At 32.1% G+C, this 23,742-nt stretch overlaps 2 protein-coding genes across 19 annotated transcripts in view; both read right to left on the reverse strand.

Annotated features, from left to right (window-relative positions):
• Window positions 1–6,096, reverse strand: part of Patronin (calmodulin-regulated spectrin-associated protein patronin) — a 71,002-nt gene extending 64,906 nt beyond the window's left edge. For 15 of the 17 annotated variants that reach the window (XM_086911723.1, XM_086911709.1, XM_086911715.1 and 12 more), the window contains exon 1: window positions 4,600–6,067. In XM_086911723.1, coding sequence (XP_086767849.1) covers window positions 4,600–4,821 — 222 coding nt within the window. In that variant the 5' untranslated portion in view covers window positions 4,822–6,067. Of the gene's footprint in view, window positions 1–4,599 lie in introns of all 17 variants that reach the window. The other 2 variants (XM_086911718.1, XM_031917659.2) reach the window with 2 other exon arrangements.
• A 6,225-nt stretch (window positions 6,097–12,321) lies between these two features.
• gbb (glass bottom boat) overlaps window positions 12,322–23,742 on the reverse strand; it is a 31,553-nt gene continuing 20,132 nt past the window's right edge. The window contains exons 4-6 of one of the 2 annotated variants that reach the window (XM_086911732.1): window positions 16,495–16,683; window positions 15,753–15,829; window positions 12,322–15,682 (exon numbers count right to left, since the gene is read on the reverse strand). In XM_086911732.1, coding sequence (XP_086767858.1) covers window positions 15,422–15,682; window positions 15,753–15,829; window positions 16,495–16,683 — 527 coding nt within the window. In that variant the 3' untranslated portion in view covers window positions 12,322–15,421. The remainder of the gene's footprint in view (window positions 15,683–15,752; window positions 15,830–16,494; window positions 16,684–23,742) is intronic. The other variant, XM_086911733.1, reaches the window with a different exon arrangement.

Raw genomic sequence — 23,742 nt, forward strand, 5'->3', positions numbered from 1 at the left:
AATACCTTGGATTTCAATTTTGATCCATTTATTGCTCGATCTGTACATAAGTTTAAATCGATGCGACAAAGATATCGTCAGATGGAAAATCAATGGAAATGAGATTTACGGAGATAATCATTGGAATGCAACAATCGAAAAGAAAAGAAAATAGAATATATTCCATGATATAAATGAATAATATTTATATACTCGAAAGAAAAATAATAATTGCAAAATTATTATATTAGTCTGGATTAAACTTTGGAAGAAAACATATTTTTCATTGCTATCAACAATATATATAGATAATAAAAGTTGAACAATTATATTCTCCTTCCTTTCTTTTAACTTATCGAATTAAACTTTAGTTCCTTAATTTTTCTTTTGAAGTGTCGTTAAGCCACTACTACATTATGTTAAAAAAAAATAAATAAATAAAAATTAAAAAACTTGCCAACAAACACATAGAATACTTTTTTCTAGAGATATCCAACTCTTTTCACAAAAGGCTATCGATAATCCTGTGTTTCAAATGCCAATGTACACTTTCAAAAATTGGCGTCACTAAAATCGAATTAATCGACATTAAAATGTGATTCGTTCCGCGTTAAAGAAAAGAAGGATCAGTTGGCAAACGACAATCGCCACTTTCTTATATCGGCCAGCTAGATTTCTGACACCTTTTTTTTAAAAGGAACCGAAAGACACGACCGGTTCGTTTGGGTAGAGGCCAAGCTTGACCATCGATAACGAGGTCACTATGATGCTTACATATTGATTGTTTATTGCTACGGGTTTGCGCAAGCTGCCATGTGCCAAGATTAACGGTGCAAACCAAACTACGAACCGTACAGGACAATGGCAAGTTCAACTTTCGAGTTGGATGGACAATTGAATAGTTGGGCAGAATGTTGTTCGCGAAGAAAAGTATCCAGTATTGAGTTTTGAATATTTATCAAGTGTATTTATGCGTTAAAAATAATACAATTGTGAACATTTAATCTATTAGATAATAATAATAAATTTATTCGTATTTCTTTGGAAGAGTAAGGATAGTTCAGGTTTTAATAAAAATTTTAACATTCATAAATATATCGAAAAAAATTTAAATGAAAATTTAATAACCGCCAAATTGTAGCATAAATAAAATAAATAAATAAATAAATAAATAAACGTAAAGTAAAATAATTTGTGAAATTAGTTTTTAACTTTTGTCTTGAATTAAAATTAATTAATTTTACTGCAATTTTCTAAAAGTAATCAGAAATTTAATGATAAAATAGAATGTGTCAGTTTATATACAATTCCATCGTTATTTTGATTAAAAAGTAATCAAGAATAAAACAAATCTGACAAATTTTATTTATATTTAGAACTACTTTTTTGTCTGCGATAATCGATAAAGAGCAAAGGAGGGAGGGACGACAAAGATTTATCTTTAAAATTACATTTAAACTTTAAATAGAAAACGATCTATCCAACCGAAAGAAAAGAACAGAGAAAATAGAAAGAACATCGAACCTCCATCTATTTTAAATTCTTTATTTTTTGCAACGCGTGAATTTATACTTCGAGGTTATCTCACCTTCTCGCGTTAAAATTTACCAATTTCTCTTTAACTATCACGCATATCACCGTGAAATACTATTCTAATCGTTCGACGCGTCTGCGTAACCCAGTAACCCAGTATTCTCAAATGCATGTACAGTCGTATAAAAGGTGTTACGATAAATAAATCGTGGGGTGTATGCAAATGTCGTGATGAAAGGAAAACGAGGAGAGATTATGGAAATGGAATAATGAAATTATTCGAAATATTTATATCACAGTTACTTCGTCTTTTGAAAATGGAGAATTTCAATTCGTGACAATACGGATTATTTTTAACCACAGAAATCTGGTTTTTAATTTTTTAATTACTATTATTCTCCATCATATTTTCGAAATATTTTCTCCAGAAAAGTGGCGAAAAATTAACCGACACTCGAATATTTCAAATTCTACAAAGAGAAAAATCATTTTTCACGGTGACATGGAATAAAAGGGTCAAGTTTCCAGGAAGAGAATGTTTCCATAGTCCCCAAGGACGAGTCGCTTCATTCCAAGTCACCGGTAGTGGCGTAATTAAACGGATAATTACGATCGCGCGACGCGATTCCCGGAGATCCAGCCTCGTTTTACCGTGCAATAAATAAGCTTGCGTACAGGAAACGACGCCATATTCGTCATAGCGTCGCAGCTCGGGAATAGCTTTCGTATATAATGTCGTCTGCACGGCTATCCGTGCACGTGAACCGTGTAAATACCATGTACAAGAATTTTCAGTGAACAAACTGAAGATTCATGTCTTGTTTACGGAAGAGTGATTTTGATACAGATTATGATAAGTATTTTTTGATAAAAAATCGATTATATGTTAATTATGATCTCTCGTTTGTTATTATTAGAATACCAAGTTACTAATTAACAAAGGAATTGAGAATCTGTTTTTTTTTTTTTTTTTTTTTAGTTAAAAATATTATGACACATTATCGAAAATATTTTTATTTTTGAAAAATGGGATTGAATGATCATATAACAAAATTTGTATCATTATAAATATAATGCAAATCATAATCGTGAAATAATCGTCAAAGAATGCTATGTTAAAATATATAGTATTCCTTCGTTTTTTTTTTTTTGAATTTTGTTAAAGATATTCTAGAGAGAAGAAGAAAATTATTATGCAACGTAAAACAGTGAAATAGATTCTTCGTCAAATGCGTAATAATTACACATTTTCCAAACGTATCACGATTTTTCACAGTACGTATATGAATAATGAAAATAACTAAGCTTCGACATAGGTTACTGATGACCAACGTGTTAAAGAATGCGGTGAATAGATTTAATTATCTCAAACTTTTTCGTAAATTATTTTTACGAATAGTACTTTATTTTTGTATTTTTTTAGATATTTTTATAATAATAATTTAAATAATTATATAGCGTAATAAATTTGAACGATTTAAAAGGAGAAAATTAAAGAAACGATTAATGCAAGGAGATAAATCTAATAAAAAGTTATTTTGATTAGTTGAGACAGGTATATTCACATTTCAAAATCATTTCTTATGAAAATATTTATTCTATCAAGTTTATTATAATAAGAAAATGAATTCTTCATTGCTAAGTGCAACTTTTTTAATTTTTTATGAAATATTGCTGTGAGCATTAAAGATTAATTAGTCACAGTTATTAATTTAAAATAGCGAATTTCATGCTTTGATTCACAAAACGATATAACGAGAAATTTGAAGATAACAAAAGACAGTTGAGAAGCACTTTTTTATATCAAATCAGTAATAAATATATCAGTTATAATAAATAAATTGATAAATAGTATTTTGCAAAATTTTAAATAAAAATGAATAACGTACTGAAATATTTTAATAAAAATGTATGATATTTTAATAAAAATGTTCTTGAAACAAATTAGTCTTTGTAATTGAATTAAAAATATTAACTATCTATCTATATATTTTCTCGTATTAAATAATATTTCATATGTACATTTATTTTACATATACCGAGTAATGTAATTATTTATGTTCTGAAGTATTATTATTCTATTATTATATTTATACTATTTATTCTATTTACTTTACTATTTACTCTACTCGCTTACTCTATTATATTTATTAATATTCTTCTAGCGTTGTAAAAAACTTTTAATAATGATCAAAATAATGAATAATCCCTTTTATATAAAAATATTCTTTGAGAAAAATTGCATGTACGAATGTAGAATGAAAAGTTTTATGTAATTAGAAAAAAATATGACAGAATGAAAAATTAAATATAAAATTCAAGCTTATTTAGCTTTCTAGTATATACCTGTATAATATATTTTCAAAATATATATGCAAATTTAAATAATAAGTTAATAGTAAGTACATTAATCTATTTTTTTAGAAAATATGATGTGATTCATACAAGATCTATCAAAACATAAATAGCATTAACTAAAATACCTTTAAAATATGCTTCTCCAACGATAAAATCTAAATAAAATCTGAATAATGTCTGAATAAAACTTGTGACAGTTCTAAACATTAATGGCATAAGATCTATCAAAAAATCCAACAGTAATATTTTTAATAAATAAATAGTATATATATATATATAACATATTTTATATATATATATATACATTATAATTGTATATATATATTTGATATATACATATAAAAAAAACAATATTAATCAATAATATAATAATTATATATACTTCTTTATCAAAGAGAATCTAACCTCAAATCAATTCAACTTAACAACTTTGAAAATATTGGTTTCGAAGCTCAAAACTTGAATCGATATTGTTGTGTTAAGTAATTACATTATGTTAAATAAATACTTTATATTATTATATAATATATATTATATAATATACTATGAATATACTCTTTCTATTTACTACTAACTACCATAAAGTAGCATTTACTTTATCTATAACTCAGCAATATCATATTCATTATTTTTATCAAATTCCTAATCTATCAAATAAATATTTTCATAAATATTAAGTAAAATAATAAAATTAAAATGTAAAAGTGATATCTATATACAAGTACATACCTGACGGGAATCATAGGCGTCGGAAAAGTGTTCAAATTCGGCTCCGCCGTGATGTTGCTCGCCGGCAGGGCCCTTACGTCGATCATCACCCGCGTTACGATCCATTGCGTCGAAAACATGGACAACCGTATCGGGCACACCGTCACACGTATGATTTTCCGTGCTCAGGGCAGATTCCTCTGTTTTGCCCTTAACGAAGAGGCGCGAGATCGCACTCCACATTCAATGAAATCACAGCATTCGCGACGGTTGCAGCAACGATCCGTTCAAACGGGTCCTTGTTCTCGTCATAGCCGGCGAGATACTGCGTTCAAAGTATTTCGCGTTATTCGATACACATACACGATTATTTCTTCTATCACGGGATCATGAGGCACGTTTACGAGTTTACCTCGAACAATTCGAACATTCCGTTTAAAGAACGCGAAGGTTAGGTAGCACGAACACCGCTCAACTTCATTCGAAATAAGGTTAGAGTGTGCGCTTGGACAATCGTAATATCACTTACGAATAGATTGCTCACATTAGAACGATATCACCTTCGATTTCCAGTCTATTCGATAGATGCAAATCATCGATTCGGAATATTTACAATAAGATCGGTAACGAAAAAATTTAAATAATCACAGGCTAACTTTATGGCTCGTGCCGGAACACACACAAGGCTACAATAGACACGATATTTTGAAACTTCGAGCAGCGTTCCCTCGACAAGCAGCGCTGTACGCAGTGTACTTAAAAATTGCACTTAAAATAATGCCGGATTACAACAAAATGATGCAAAGGACGATAATAGCAAATCTAAGGACACTCTTCTACTGTCTATCGAGGACTTTGCTATTTTTGTCAGCAATTCTCCTCGCGCGTTCTGCACTCCACGGGCAATGTGCGAGCTTCTTTATCGATTTTGCGCGAAACAGTGGAAAAACCAAGAACAGGCATTAAATTCAAAATTGCAGAAACATATCACACTAGAAATTTTGGGTACGTCTTCAAATTTAATTTCATCGAGAAATATTCCTGTTAGTTAATTCTTTCGATTAATATTGCAAAAATGTTATTGGCACCTGTAAAAGGGGCGTACCTTGCGCGATTCTATTTCGTTAAAATAAATAATATATTTTTTTGTTCTTTAAACTTAAATTCACGGCGTGCTTCTTATTCGTTTCATAAAATTTTTTTTTATAATTTATCTAAAGTCCAAATAATCAGATTCTCGTTGACAGCGATACGAAAGCACACGAGAAGACTACTGTCGTACACAGCACACACTTCGTATTAGCACCATTAACGATTCGTTGGTTTTATACAATCGTTATTATCTACTTTCCGCACGAAACTCTCAAAAATCACGATTGCATATATCGATGCACATTAATTCTCAAATACGAAACATGGTCAGCACGAAAAATCGTCATTTCGCACGAACATCCAGTCCACGGCACGTTCGCCGTCCATCGTGAAAACGACCATCGATTTGAAACGAGAATATCGTTCAGCGATACATCGAAACAGATTCGAGAGCAGTAGCCATATTCTTTCCAGTTAAATCAATTCAGGGCAACGATATTTTAAGAGAACTATAATTAGTCTTTTTTTTTAAATTCTAAACGTATGAAAGATACTTTTATACATATTCAATAGTGTGAAGATATTGTAATAAAATTTAAAAAATTTTCAAATAATGAATAATTAAAAACTAAGATTGAATTAATTTTAAATATATTGTACCAAGCATGATTAAATCTTATTGGCTGAAATACAGTTTAAAAAATCACGTGCCTATCTAAATCGTCGAATGAGAAATTTCTTTTAGATTCATTCCAAAAACTTGTTTTGTTATAAAAATTTCATAATGCAACGATAAAATCAATTTTTACAATAATTAATTTGCATTTTTTTTATTTAATTACCGTAATATAATTGTATATATATAATTAAATATTTATATATTGAAGTTATATATTATTATAATATAATTGAAAATTTACAAAATTATATATAAAATAATTTATATATTATATGATTCTTATAATATTCAAAATTGATTTTTTTTTAATAACATATAACATTGAATTTAAAATTTCAGTTAAAATTATGCTTTCATGTATACATATAGTGCCATCTACATTCAGAAAATTGACATAAAATTTATAAATTGAATTAACAATTTTTATCATGTAAAAATATTCTTGAGTAATAATTAATTTTAATAAAAATTAAAAATTGTGAAGTGAATTGAATTCTAAAATTTATAAATTTAATATTCTTTAAAAATCTGTAAGCTACTTGCACTGCTATCGGTACAACAGTTAGCTCTTGTCTGTTGAGCTATGGTTACCAAGTGGAAAAAGATCATATACGTCAGATACATATACGAGATACACAGGATTGATGATATTTTATAAATTTCATTCTATGTTTTGAAATACCGACTTCGAAAAATATAGCTTTCTTATTTCTTAATAATATATCTTTACAAAAAAATTTTAAAAAATCCATTCTATCCCTAATCCTATTTATGCAAAAATTTATTTATAAAATCAATGATAAATCTTTCTTTTGATAGTTGCAAAACGTTCGATTTTTAATCTAACCTAATATATGTCTATATATAAAATTTAAATATTTTATATCTAATATTACTACTCACAAATATGAATACCCGTTGTTACTGTACTCGTACAAAAATCTATGTATAAAACCAGTCATCGATTCCGATTTTTCATCTTACAATACGATTGAAAAACCAGAGGAACATAAATGTATGTACTCACCAATACATGCGAAGAATCTGTATTGACATCAATGCTGCTGTAATCCATAGAATATCCATCACGAAATATTCATCAAATAATATCAAGAAGTAAAAACTGTAACAAAATATAGAAAACATTTTAAACGTAATGTACTAATTATTTGAATGAGATGAAACAGAAAATATATAAAAATAAGTACATTTTCGCTTTATTTCTATTAGATTTTATCCTGACACTTATTCTATATTCTTGTATAGAAAACGAATATTTAAAAAAAAAAAAAAAATAAATTATTGACGCGTTTAATTTACAATTAACGAGCAAACACTGATTCTAATTTCGCGACTATAACAAATTTAATCAGAAATAAAATAAATTTTAAAATATTAAAAACTTATTACGGAGCAAACACTGAATCTACCAACCGTATTATATAAAAATCCTCTGAAAATAAAACTGTATTAGTAAGAAAGAAGGTAAAAGAAAGAAATGACTAAAAATTTCAAATATAAAAAGATAGAATATATATTTTTAAATTGTATTATATATTATTTAAACAGAAAAATATCAATATTTGTAATGAATATAAAGTATGAATATGAATATAGTAATCATTGTAAAATTATAAATATATTCTGAAATAATAAAATAAAAACAATTGAAAAGAACAATAAATATATACAAAAAAAATAATCGAATTTCTCTTTGGAAAAGTACAATGGCCTCCATATTGAAATTTTTCTCGTCTTTAAAATTATTATCAATAATCAAATAATAATCTGAATGAAAGAAAATAAACTTTAAAATAATCGTATAAAATGTATAAAATTAATCGATGACATTAAAATAATAATCAATATAAACTTTATTTTAGAAAATCATAACAGCTAAATAAATCAGTAAAGAACGCAAATTCCTAATTTCTTGGATAAAGATTATATTATAAAAAAAAAAAAAATCATCAACTTTAAGCATATTTGACGAAAAATAAAGAAAAATATAAAAAAATATATTTAGAAACGTAATATATATTATATATATAATCTAATTTGACAAATTTACGATTTTATATATTTGTTTCAATATATGGTTAAAAAGACTCGAACGACAATTTGTCCAAAATAATATAAAAATAGTAAAATAAGTGTATAAGAAAATCATACTTAGATGAAAAAAGTGAATTTATATTTCGACGAAACACAAATTATCGGTAACCTCAACAGTTAAATAAATAAAATTCTGAGATCAAAACACGAATAAAGAAACTCAAAACAACTCTTTAATTATTTTTATCATTACAATAATAAATAAATTATTAAATAAAGTAATAATAATTTATAAATTCGATAGAAGAATATGAATAGAATTATTTATATTGCGTACTCGAAAATGATTATTATCACGACTTTCCACAGGAGACTGACGCCACGCGCCATTCGAATAACAATTTTCTGATTGGTTAGCGTCGTAGCTAATTCTACAATCAAAATCACGTAAAAATTTTGCATAATATATTGTATTTAATTATCCTAATTAAATTAAAAAAATTAAATAAAATTAATAATTTATTATTACATTATTAGTTTAATAATTTAATAATGATTTATATATTTTTTTATTACTTTATTTATTAATTTTTTTATTGATTATTAATTTATCGATTATTTATTCATTTGTTTAATGACTTATTTGTAAATAATAGTGACTTTTTTATAGATTTTTTTGCTTTTAAATATGTATCAATTTATATTATATATTTTTATATATTTATTTATTCATTTATATATATGTGTGTGTGTGTGTATGTGTATGTGTTCACAAATTTTTCTAGTAATTTATTTATTATTATTACATTGACTATTTAATATAATAATAAAATTACTATTTTAATTATTATCATTTTTTAAATTTTTATATTAAATTGATTTCAATAATTTACTCTTAATATATATTCAATATTTCGAATAATTGAAATATAGTTATATATATATCACTTCAATTTTGATTGTACTTTTATGAACATATATATATACAATTACATAAATAGATAAATAAATAAATAATGAGGCTATTAGATAAGTGGATAAATAAATAATTCATAAAATAAATATCTAAGTGCTATGTGATAAATGAATGAATGAATAAATAAATCACTAAGTAAATGAAGGAATAAATAAATAAATAAATTGATACATATATAAATGAGCAAAACAAAGAAATCTATAAAAAAGTTTACAAATAAATCATTGACGAATAAATAGGTAAATAATCGATAAATTGATAATCGATAAAAAAACAAGAAATAAATAAATTAATTAATTAAAAAATATATAAATATGTAAATCAAATAAATAATTATTAAATTAATAAATTAATAATTTGCTTTTAATATATATTTAATTAGAGTATATTTAATATATCATGCAATACTTTAATTTCATGAACGATTTTACGAATAATTAAAATTGTTTTAACCAATCAGAAAGCGACTTCGATTATTATAACGTACAGTGTTAGTTTCCTATGGAAAGTAATTGTGGTGAGTGATAATAACCGATAATTCGATATACAGTAAGCAATTTTATTCGTATTCCGTTATTAAATTTATAAATTACTACTAGTTTCGTTTATTTAATAATCTATTTATTATTATAATGATAAAAATAATTAATGTTTTTGAATTGCTTTATGCATTTTCTAACAATCATTATTGTTGAGGTTATCGATAATTCGTGTTAAGTTAAGAATTCATTTTTTGCTTCAATTAAACAAATAATAAAAATTTAAAAATTACTGATTATTATAAATCTTATATAAATCATTATAAATCATTATAAATCATTATAAAATCATATAAAATGATTTAAAATATTTTAACACATCTATAAATCAAAAATTAATATTACAAAACAATAAATCTAATTTTAGTTTATAAAATGTATATTAATTATTATATTTATAATCATAATAAATTATTAGAAATATAAATTAACAATTTAATGATCAAAATTACTAAATAATTGATTAATATATTCAAAAAGTATATTCGACAAGGAACGTATAGCTTCGACGAACTTCGGTTGTCACCGCAACCTATAAATACGAGTTAAGTCGGGAGACCGAATATTTCTTAACGAACTTTTCTGGGAGAAGGATCGATATTATAACATTTTAACTTCTTATAATAGAATAATTTTATCATTTATTTTTATATTTATAATTATTATTTTTATAATATTTATTCGAAATTAATATTTAATACTGCTGTTCTATATTATTTATTATTTATTCATCTAACTTTTTAAATAATATTTTTTTATCCCATCATTTATTTAATCATTTATAAATTTATTTATTTCTATATATTTATTTCTTGATTTATTTTTTAATTTATAATTTATACATTTAATTATTTTTAAATTTATGTATTCATTTTAATGTGGGTTTCGATATAGTTAGTGAGTTGCGATATTATTCCATCGCGATCATATCAATTATTTTTCATATTAAAGTTGTGTTAAAAATGATGGCGTTTTGAAAATAGTGTTGTATATATAAAGTGAAATTTTTTCAGTTTATTATGGAAATTGATCCAATTTCTGGATTCAAAAAAACTGAAAGAAATAAATTAAAAGAATATATAAATTTATAAAAAAAATGGAAAATAATAAAATAATTAAAAAATAAGTAAAAAGAATGAAAAATTGAGAATCAGAGCCATCTCCTGGTTTTAAAATTCAAACTATTTTTATCAAGATTGTAAAATAAATCAAGAGATGGCGCGAATAGTTTATTCTTATCATAACTCTATCCTTCTCTCGCTTTTTTCTACGTTTTATTTGCGGCACTCTGCAGATGGCGCTGATTTCAATATTTTTATTCTATATCTATCCTTTTTACACTATTTGTTTTCCTTGTCTATATTTATTTCATATATTCATAGACTGGTAAGATGGTGTCAATTTCTAATTAACTTTATTACATCGTTATACAACGATATCGATTAACAAAACGTTTTAACAGATATTCTATAATAGATATTATATTCTTTTCAGATAGATCTCGATACGTAATCTTTATAAATCAAGATATCAAGCAAAAAATTACACAAATTTATCCAGTCTAAATCTATATTATTAATGGATCATTATTATTAGATTGGCATACAGGTATCAGGAAACAATGTACAATATTCTTCTCAATATTTTTTCAATTATTTCTCATTTTTTATTTTCTTTCTCAATTTCTTTATCGAAGACATCAATTTTTCTATAGTGCATCTATTACTGTTTTCTTCTTTCGCTTTAAATCATAAATTATGTTTTAGAATTAATATGTATACATCTTAGTTTTAAATATATTGTAAAAAATATAACGACGCATTTCGTTACAAAGATAGACCTCTAATTTGAAGCGAAAAATAAATTGTCTTGTATTTTTCACTGCATGTGCAATTTCACTCTCATTTCAATCAAGTTCTTCTTTCTTGTCTCGAATGTTTTATCTTATAATTATTTGAACGATTTTCCATTTTTTCTTCTTCATTTTATATTTCTAATTTATTTGAAATGTTCTTTAATTCTTGAGTGATTCTTGAATACTATCATGCAATAGTAGCAGGAATCGTCGGATTAGTGTTTTACTTCCGGTGGTTAGTCGAGGGTCCGAGTCGATCGATATCTTTAAGTACTCGGCCAGAATTAAGAATTGTATGCCTGCCATTGACTTCGTAATACTTTAAAAAAGTAAAACATCGAGCTTAAAATTGCGAAATATCTTCAGTTTGGATTATACGAAATTTCTTTTTAATATTATATTTTATATATTATCTACGAATGAAGTAAACTACTACAAATAAAACTGAATTACAGATTCTATCTATAATGCATTTGCATTTTAAGATCATGAGATCAACGTTACCGTATAAATGATTTGATCTATGGTAAAAAGAAATTGACATAAATACATTGTACATATTATATATATATATATAGTATGTATTATAGAACGTATTTACAACGATATATTTACATTGTCATTACAAAAATTGTGTTAATGATACCACAGACTATTATATTCATCGATTGATTTGTGATCGCATTCACAAAGGCATTCACACATCCCACGAGCTAAAATGAACTATGCTTCTTCATTCCCATTCACACGGTTAATCGCTTTTTAAACAACGCTGACACATATTTCTCGAGCAGCGGCGGCAGCACAATCGAGTTTCGCGTCGGAATAATTTAAAACTTTTAATCTCACGCGTGTGTCGATTAAGTATGACTACAATTCTCCTATGTTTCTTACGAGCTTGTAAAAAATGGAAATTTATACAATAAAAAAAAAGAAAAAGAAAAACATAAGAGTGGGCGGAAAAAAACTATTCGTTCGATTTAACACGTTCACTGCGCTTATTTATAAATTTTAATCGGGATTTTAGATTATTTTTAAGACGATTTTACGATGTGCATACGCGTGTATTAACAAATAGGAAATTTTTCAAAATATTTCGACAATACATGTATATTGGCACACAGGTAAAGAAAAAAATTCGTTCGGCAGTGGACACGTTAATTAATAAATTCTCATTGCACGTGATATTTCGCTCCTGTTGAAGAATATGTATTTGCGATATTTTTATTCAAAAATTTGATTGCCTTTCGCACGTTAGATAAGTTCGCGACATTACAAAATTAAAGAATCTTCCACTTTCTATATACGTATATATAAATACATTTACACTCTACATACATGTACATAGAAAGTTGAGTTACATGGGTGTGCAAGTATATACAGGGTGGTTCGGTAACTGTCGCCATCTTAATCCTCTATAACGTTATCATTCACTTGGATTCTTGTTCAATATTATTTTATTTGCTTATATCGTGCGTTACGTTATTATTATATACCATTACACGTTTATATATCGAAATATTTTTTTTTTCTTTTCAATAATTATTATTTTTATTTTTACTTTAAAGTAAAAAAAAAAAAAAAAAATATTTGACCACGATCGATGAATCTTTCCTTTCATAAGCAAATAAAATTTTGGTTACAGAGAATTATTAACGTTCCCCGAGGAAAGAACGAGGAAAGAAGCTAGAGAAAAAGTTATTTTTACAATAATTATACAATGGAAAAGATTCGATCGTATAATCGATATTAAATTAATTTAATTGACTGAGAACTTGATTGTCTGCAATTATCGTTATTATTTTTATCACAACAGTTTTGATTAGATTTGAATTCGATTACCTTTAATCCCATTAGCCATTCAATTTTACAACACGTATTTTATATCTTACGTGATAAATACTACAATTTATCACATACAGGATAGGAAATATTAAAAGGAAATATACGAAATATAAAATCGACTCGTTACTTTAAAACTTAATATTATAAACTGTTGTGGGTTTATCGGTTAATCAACGCGTTAAAATATTTTACGACGATTAATAAAATGTTCTAACATCTCTTTTTAAAAAAAAAAAAAAAAATCTTTTCTCTCTTCCTAATAAATAACGAGTAAAAACTAGATATATCATACCATAATACTTGGTACCATACAGTTTTGTACCACGCAGTATTCGCTATATAAATTCTTCTCCATCCTTCGTAGCTTAAAAAGAAAAAAAAAAAAAAATACCAAGGTGACAATTACCCGACTACTCTGTAGACTACGTTTCGTACGATGGAATTCGATTTCCCCTAAGTAAATCGAGAATCGATTCGATTCTTTCTTCTTTTTTTTTTTTTTTTTTTTTTTTTTTTTGCAAAGAATCTCTTCTCTCACTTGGTGGATTCGTGCCATCTTGTGAAACAGTACAACTACGTACACGTACGACTATTAAACACGGATGTTCTTATTCGCTCGATCAGACGCATTACTTACAAACATAAATAAGTCTAATTACAAGAAAAAGTGATAACTTTTTTGCTCTTTATGTTGGTTTATGTTGGTGCACAAATACTTTCGAAAACGCGGATACAAGTGCATTTTATGTGTTTTTTTTTTTTTTTTTTCTTTTTTTCTTCTTTCTTCGAGTCACCGTTCGAGTCATTAAATTAATATCATATTACACGATTATATTAATCCGACCGAACGTTGGATGAGATATTTAAAAAAAAAAAAAAAAAAAAAAAAGAAGAAGAAGAAGAAGAAAGGAAGAAATGATTCGGAGTGAATCGAAGAAAAATGACCCCGATTGTTACGTACGTATATTACAATTACGATATCCACTAAAACCGGATAAAGATTGTGGTGTCGGAATTGCACGTATTCGCATCGATCGATCGTTTCCCCAAATATTCGGATATTCACCTTTGCCAGCGACGAGATTATTATTATTGTTATTATTATGATTATGATTATTATTATTATTATTAATATTATTAATATTATTATTAATATTAATATTATTATTATCATGATCATCATCATCATCATCATCATCATCATCATCATTATTATTATCATTATTATTATTATTTTTATTATTATTATTATCATTATCATTATTATTATTATTTTTATTATTATTAACGATCGTTAGTACGGAAGCACTCGTTTCGAGAAAAATTACACTATCTACTAGTCGAGAATTTGGCACCAGACGACCGATGATTTTTCTTGCGGCGCTCGTTAACCACCGGCCATCGATCGGCGTTCGTCGTTCGCGAATGGAACAAACCGACACTCGACGGACGATATTACTCTCCCTTTCGATCGAACCGAAAATCGAGCCGATCCCGAAGCGGCGGCGATCCACCACTTTCGTTTCGATTCCCGCTACCGATCCGATATCATATCCCATTACCATTGATTTATTATTAAATTTCCACTTTTTTTTTTTTTTTTTTTTTTTTTTTTTTTTTTTTTTCCATATCTTATCGCTCCGAATGAACGAGATTGCGAACTCGATCGAAATGAAAGAAAGGAAAAGAGGCAGGAAATGAAAAGCGAATTGGATTGCACCGATTCAAGATTTCAAGGTGTCGATTCGCAGTTCAGTTCTGGGATATTCGTGGACACTCGTGGTGTCGGTAATCCCGGCCGATCAATGGCAACCGCAGCTCTTGACGACCATGTTTTTGTACTTCTTCAGTATAACGTTGCTTTCGTCGAGGAAATACAGCACTGAGATCGGCGAGAGCTTGGTGGGGGCGCAGCAAGGCTTTGGTACCTTACCAGGGCTGACCAGGTGCACCAGCGTTTGGACGATCGCGTGATTGGTCGCGTTCATATGGGCGTTCAAAGGGAAATTGCACTCGCCGCTGCAATAATATGCGTCGTATCCGTCCGGTGCTATGATCCAGTCCTGGAAAAAATAAATAATTCATCGGTCGCCGATCAACCGAGCCACCGATTCAATTCAACCACCGTCTTACCTGCCACTTCAGATCCCTGAAGCTGACGTACAACGTTTGGATTTTGCAGGTCCTCGAGTTGTACTGTGTACCGGGATCTGGACAACAATTGCAACATGACGATGATAATCCTCTCTTTTAATCGCTTCGAACGGGTACGTGTTTTTCTTTTTTTTTTTTTTTTTCTTTTTTCTTTTAGAAACGATTCGAAGTATACACACGCTCTTTAACCCCTTAACGCACCAATTAAAAATTCAAAAGCGCTCGTTTTCCCATCAATTTTTTTATTCACTGTCTTCTTAAAATGCAAAAGAGCATTAATAAATTTCGAAAAAAAAAAAAAAACACGCAAAAGAAATATCGTTTTCCGTCAAAAAAGACAATCGTACCTTAACTTCGTTTAACCGAATTAATTCGAAAGAAGGATCAAAAAAAATACCACAGATCTCACGAGTTAATTAACTCGGACAAGTGCGCCAAGAGGTTAAAAATATATTATATTTTAGAGAAGTTGCGGGAGAAGTTCGCACAAAGCGCGTCCAATCGTTTATCTATGATCGTTCAATTTGGAATGATGGAAACAAAAATCAGATGAGGGCAAAACAATCGGTTAAAATTGTTAATCCTATTATAAGCACGCGTCTTATCCTGCATATATTCCCTCCTTTCTCTTCGCGATTAAACACGGGTCGAGAGAATCGAATCTCCCTCGAACGAATAAATTCACTCGATCGATCACGGCCGTTACCTCTTTCGCACTTACCGGTGTACGGATTATTCCGATAATCCAGGCTCGATGACTCGCTCTTCTTTCTTCTCCTGGCATCCCGCTTCTGTCGCACCTTCGACTCCCTGATGCCGGAACTCTTGAAGTAGCCAACCATGAAGGGTTGCTTGTCGGGATCGCCTCTGAACGCCAGGATCCCGATGTCCTCCGGTCTCATCTCGTGCACTGAAAAAAGTTGTTCACGACGATCAATTCTCTCCAATCTTGTTTTTCGAGACGATTCCTCGGGTAAAGCAAGATGAATTATTTCGTCCCGTATCGGGGATATTTCTGATCGAGATAGAGATTCGTGGAATATCGGAGAAGAATCGGGCGAATATTACCCCATTTACCCCATTCGATTCGACAAGTGTGGCACGATTGCGTGTTTACTTAGCAGGGCTGCCACTTGGTATTATTAATAGGCAACCTTCAGGAATATTAACTATTTAAGAATCTCGAGCTGTGTCGGTTGGTTCTCTCTCTCGGATCGAGGGGAGAGCAGCCGTTCACTTGGCCGATATACGCACAGGCGACAGTTCACTTCGATTTCCCAACACCGTTGGCCCTGCAATTAAGTTGCAACGTTTCTCCCTGCACGTCGATCGATCGTTCTTATTAATTAAAGGAAAGATCAGATCTCTTCTCTCCGAGATATTTCACCCGGGATGGTTGAAACGTTAAAAGGCGCGTGGTTGTTATTTATATATATATATATTCTGGATCGTTGGTGGACACGACGCGTAACGTTTCATTTCGTAACGTAATCGGAACTTGGAAGAAGTTATGACACTTGTTTATCATAATTATCGGGAATTTAATTATTCATGCGGTAATAATTACACTTCTCCCTTTAACAGTGGCGCGGTGCGTGACAAAAATAGAGGCGTTTTACATGCATTAGCATGAACTGTCGCAATACCGTGGCTCAGCCGCGTATTGGTCATATTAATGTCAAGAATATTATTTCCATGGAGCGCGATAGGCGATATCCAGGCATTGGAACGGGGAGGCCAACGTGAAAGTATGGGATCGTATTTTCAAACCGGGAAATTTGCACCTTGAACGGCGAATAACACCGCGCCGTTATTATATCGGTATTTAATTTAGGCCCGTTAATTTAGAATCGTGTAAATTCCCGCTCTTATCCGCTCGCATTTTTTTTCCATAGGAAAACGAAAAATCTGGAGATTCTTTTTTTTTTTTTTTTTAGCGAACGAAAATTTTTGAACGATACGCGATACAATATTTAAAGAAATTTTATTTTAGAACAGGTGTACATTATTGCATCGAATTATTGTTAAATTTGGTTTTTTTTTTAGTGAGAATTTTTGAACGATACGATCGACATTTAAAGAAATTTTATTGAAAGTGTACATTATTGTATCGAATTATTGTTGAATTTATTACGAGGAATTATTTTCTTCTGGTTTTTTTTTTTAGCGAACGAAAATTTTCGAACGATACGCGATACGACATTTAAAGAAATTTTATTTTAGAACAAGTGTACGCTATTGCATCGAATTATTGTTAAATTTGGTTTTTTTTTTTAGTGAGAATTTTCGAACGATACGATCGACATTTAAAGAAATTTTATTGAAAGTGTACATTATTGTATCGAATTATTGTTGAATTTATTACGAGGAATTATATTCTTCTGGTTTACGTGGGAATAAGCATCCGCGATGCGAGACAATGCGATAATAAAACAACAATGATTAATAAACTGGTCAGGCGGCAATTCTCATCGGATGGATAAACATCTATGCGTTTTTCTTTTCTTTTTTTTTTTTTTTTTTCTTCTTTACGAAGCAATTCATCAGACTGTTATTAGACAAGTTTACGTTACAAACGAGGCATCATTCCGGCCAATGATTTATTTAACGTTTGTATTGGTTGAAACAGAGAAACAGTTGCGATCGTAGATACCTATAAATAGTACGGTGTGTACTCGATACCTGTGGCTCGTATTTTTCATCCTCCGCTACACACTTCTGAATTGAGACATTCGCGTGACGGATCGCGATCGATGTTACTGTAAGAAAAATCGTAGAAAACACGGTTTCCAGTTGCGCAGTCGAGGCTGGATATCAAGTAGAAATTAAGCGACTCGAGATTTTTCTCGAGAAAATTTCGCCTCGATCCCTTCTCTTTTCGCAAAACGAACTTTTGAGAGAAAAGATTATAAATCGTGTCGAAATTCATTATTCGAGAGAAATTTATTATCGGTTAATTTTCGAACGGAACGATCGAGAGAACAATTGTGCGTCAAATGTAAATGCTGGCGATCTAATTAAGGAACGAGTTATAATATAATTTTGTTACAACTTGTTCGAAAAGAAATTTCCACGAACGTGTGTCATAATTCACGACAATTTGCATTCAATGCGAACTCTTCGCGTTACTTGCTTTTCCGTATCGCATTATTGGCTCGGTTGAGTAGGCTATCGCATTATCATAGTTCACACGCCTTGTACAAATTACCTGTTTGACCTTCATTTAAATAGAAATAGCTGAATAGCAAAAAGCGTCGCTGCTGCACTCGATTAAAAGTTACCGCACGAGTGTCGTATCATCGATTATAAAGCAAAAAAAAAAAAAAAAAAAAAAGAAACGAAGATACAATTTTACTTTACCGAACATCGTAATTAATTCCGTCACGATTATTCGATCTCGATTTTTAATCCTTTCGAAAGAAAAGGAAAAACTCGAGTATCATCCATTCTCCATCCCAGCAAAACGCTTCGATCGTCGAAAAGTTAAACGAAGCTTCAACAAGACTTTCAACTTTTCTTTACTTAATCGTCTCGAACCACACGAAATAATATCTTCCGTCTCTACTTATTCCCGAGATTCGTTTTCGAAGAATGGAATCTTTTCCGATCGTCTCGCGGTCCGCACGCGCGGCATAGATAAAGCGGGAAGCGCATTCTCGACGGTTGGGAACGAGGAGGCGCGAGAAGAAGAAGGGGAGGGTTGGGTGGAAGAGAGAAGAAAAGAAGAAGAAGAAGAAGAAGAAGAGAGAAAAGAGGAGAGAGGTCGAGGATTTTTCACGCGGTGGATTCGCATGCTGGTCGCGCGTTTTTCGCGCGATATCGAAATTCGAAGGAAAGGACGTAGCGGTGGTACGTGAGAGCGATCCAAACGGTCTCATTGTGGCCGCCGCCGGCTCGTCTCCGCGGGGCAGCATTGCCGCAGTATGCAAATGATCCCTGTTACGAGCACGACCGAGTGGCGAGTTCGAGAAAGCTAGTAAATTGGCTCGCAGGAATGCGCATTTGCCGTGATTGCAGCGGCGGACACCTGCTGCACTTTGCGCGCCGTTACAGAATCGACCAGTTTGTCCACCGACCTGCACGTGGCCAATTCCGTCCAATTATTCCCATCCCCTTCCCTTCGAACAAAAGTTTGGAAAATATCGCGATTGTATTTGGGATCGTTTTTTTCGGAAAAAACGGAGAAATTTTTTTCGAGAGAGAAGCGTTTTGGAAATATGTATATCCAATATTTGTCGAAATTTAATTCCTAGTGATCGCGCGAGCAAAGATAAAAACAATTCCAAGAAATGGTTTCCATCTGCTTATCATAATGTCACGGACACGCGCGCGCGCGGGAAAGAAATATTCCGCGTTGCCAAGAAAAGCACTATCGAAATCGCGTATTTTATACGTGCAATCTCGTGAGAATAAACACGTGAGGTTACCACTGTTCAAACAAACGATCGATATTGTCCGAGAACGGTTACGGGCAAAAATAAGATCCGTTCGAGGTGCGAACATGTACGAGATCCGCTTTTCGATCCGTTTATTCGTTATCCACTGATCCGGAGTAAGTAAGAAACATATTACACGGGACAGAATTTTCCCAGAACCGTGAGAACACGAATTTCGATTCGCGCGCATTTCTCGATTGAAAGCGCGCATTATGCAAAAATTTCTCTTACTTCTTGGAACGATTTTTTTTCTCGTTGGAAACAATCTCGATTGAAAATTACGTGAATTCACGTAAGTAGCGCGAATACTTGGAAAGTGGTATCTCTCCGAAGCGTATAAAATTGTAACAATTTGTCGGAACGGAGTAATAATACGAGGAAACGGCGCGAAACTACGTTAGTAGTTTGAATTCCAAAGATGCATCCGTCTACGCGCTTTCCTTTCGATCTAGTTAGTCGTCTTATACGCGCGCGCGTGTGCGTATACATATATATATATATATATATATAAGACGAGAGTAATAAAAGGGTAATAATTCGTTGGCGTGTCCCGTTGGTGGCGGAGGTTCAAGGATAAAACGATTTCCTATCCGAAAGGGTCCTAGATGAGCCGGCTACGCTTTCGCAATACTTCGAAAAGTCAAGGACGTGGAACCGGTAACAATCTCGCGAGTCATTTTGAAAAAAAAAAAAAAAAAAAAAAGAAAAGATTATCAATATTTCTCGAGGACGATTCACGTGCTCTGAAAACAACGTGTCCACTGGTATTATTGACACGGTAAACGGAAGCGAGGTATGTGTATTCGTTTACACGCGTCGTTTACTTCGGTTATTTTTCTTTCCCGCGATAAAATTGTAGACTCGCCGCGCAAATATTCGAACGAAACGCAAAAAGATCCAATTCTTTCGGTCGATTTAATAATTACAATTGTAGTAATAATAATAATAATAATAATAATAATAATAATAATAACAATAATAATAATAGTAACAATAATAACAATAATAACGATAATATTTGGTTTCGTTTCATCGAATGGTTGGCACGTGTGTTTGAAAACAGGTGCTCGTGGGTAAATAAACGGACGGAGGGAACGGTAGTATTTGTCTGGGAATGGATAAGTCGAGGCTGCGGTTAGCGAAGATTCAAGAATATATACCATGCTCGGCTTCTCTCTTCTTCCGCTCATCCTTCTCCCCGAGTGCACCGAGAGAGCAGATTTTATCGCGCCGTTTGAGAGAAATGTCCACGATTTTTATTGGACAATTTAGATATCGAAGGAAGGGAAGGACATGACTTTAGAGAAATTCGCGTTCGAGGAGGATCGTCGCGATAATAAAACCGTTTAATACCCGTGTCTTTTGCTTGTTGCGACCCTGATTCCAATGGTAATGGAGTCCACCATTAGGACACGCCGATGGGTAGGCCGGTGTATCTCGACTCGTGGAAAATCGCTTTGATCGATATACGAAGGTCTGTGGAATTTCTCGGGGAAAAATGGAAAATCGTGGGAAGGACGGAAGGGGGAGGGAGGGTAGGGAAGAGAAGAAATCCGCGAAGGCATCCGCGACAAAGGCTCGTGCTCGTTGGCGGTGATAGCGAGGTGTCGCAAGTCTCGCTCGCGAGAGAGCAACGAGCACGCAGTTAGACGCGCACGCGTGGGCGTATCACGCGGAGGTGTGTGTAGCCGGTCTTTAGAGGCTACGGAGAGATAGCCGCGGCTGTACTTTCGAAAGCATCTGGTTTTCTGCAACCGAGGAGGAAACTTCCTCTGGCAGGGGGCGGAGGATTCTCCGCGCGCGAACCGAGTGCAAACAAACCGAAGACCTTCGTCGTCGTCGTCGTCGTCGTCGTCGTCGTCGTCGTCTTGACCGACACGATGGAAGAACGAGCGGAAGAAGGAAACGGCGAGAAGAGGAGGAGGAAGAAGAAGAAGGCGCGAAAGGGAAGAAGAGGATTGCAGGGGTGGAGGGATAGAACGGGCGAAAAGAGAATGGGGAGGAGAGAAGAGAAGAGAACGAAGCGAGTAGAGGGCAGGATGGAACGAGAAGGAGAGAGAGAGAAACGGAATATATATATATATATATATATAGGTGCGCGGTGGCTTCACCTGTGTGCGCGTGAACGCGCGCAGAGGTGTGCGCGCCTCCGATCTTGTGTTTTATATTGAATGATCAAAGGTAAACCGGTTGCTCGTTCGCGAACGAGAGGAGCAGAGAAGTGGAGAGAAGCGAGAAAGAGAGAAAACATAGAGGTGCGAGAGGTGGGGAGAGGGGAGGATCGATGGGGGGAGTGAGAGAAACTGGCGGGGTGGGGGAGGAGGTGAGAGAGGCAAGCAACAAAATGATCTAGGCGCGGCAAACAACAAACTGTACGCACGCACACCGGGGCATTTCAAGCGTTCTCGCGTGTATGTACGCGTGCGTGGACCCAATGCCTCGTTTCGTATCTACGATGTCGTTATATGCCAGACTTCTCAGGTGTTACCGTGAGCGTGTATCGCGGCGAGGATACAAGGATTACAAGCTAGACACGCGCCGTTCCTCGACCAACGATCACCGAACAACGCTAGGTATCCATCAAACGCTCGTTTCTCAGTCCTCGTTCGATCGAGTCGAGTTGCTTCGATATCCGTATATAGGTAACTCGACTTCGAGTTTGTTTTCGTACGTAATCGAGTCGAGTTAATCGAGTGAATCGATGTTGTTCGAGTTTAGATGTTCGATTGCGATATGATTTTCTTTTCTTTTCTTTTTTTTTTTTTTGTTTTTTTGTTTCGAGAGAGATTCTACTACGTTCTCGCGAACGACGAAAATAAAAATTTGGAAAAAATTTTTAAAGTTCGATTCTCTCGATCGAAGGGGATACAAATCAAGACATTTCGAACTGAAATGACGGTCGGTTTGGACTTGGTTCGTCTGATTGGCTCGTTAGTAGTTGCTGCCATCGTTCGACTTTTATTCCCTCTTCCTTTTTTCTTTTCCTTTCTTTCTTTCTTCTCTCTCTCTCTCTCTCTCTCTCTCTCTCTCTCTCTCTCTCTCTCTCTCTCTCTCTCTCTCTCTCTCTCGTTCGAGCTTCCCTTCGTAGGGAAGAGACGATCTTCGAATCACGACGGGGACGGGATGAATTGCGGTTTTTAAGTAGTGCTCGAGAAAAGATGTTCAGATGTGAAGTATTTAACGCTCGTGTTTGTTCTTTTCAACATCGTACAATACGCGAAGTAGATTTAGGCGTCAAGTGTTCGACGCTTGTACCTTTTTTGTATGCGTAATATCTCGGCATCAAGGATCGAGTCGAGAGGAAGAAGATATACTAGTTCTGCCGGTATGTCAAACTAGTTTAACCATGGGAAATTAAATAATTCGATGGTATTCGTTAGAAGGAAGTTAGAAGACGGTTGGAATTTCACAAGAAGTAACGTGACTCGTCGCTTACGTTTTCGATGAGAAAGAAATTTAACTTTCTTTTTTTGCGGCCGTAAAGGAAAAGGATAAGAGATTAATCGACGTTAATCGATAAAAATCGAACGGGT

This window comes from Apis florea, unplaced genomic scaffold (assembly GCF_048593485.1).
Source record: "Apis florea isolate Af1SG1 unplaced genomic scaffold, ASM4859348v1 contig_3367_pilon, whole genome shotgun sequence".
NCBI classification, from domain to species: domain Eukaryota; kingdom Metazoa; phylum Arthropoda; class Insecta; order Hymenoptera; family Apidae; genus Apis; species Apis florea.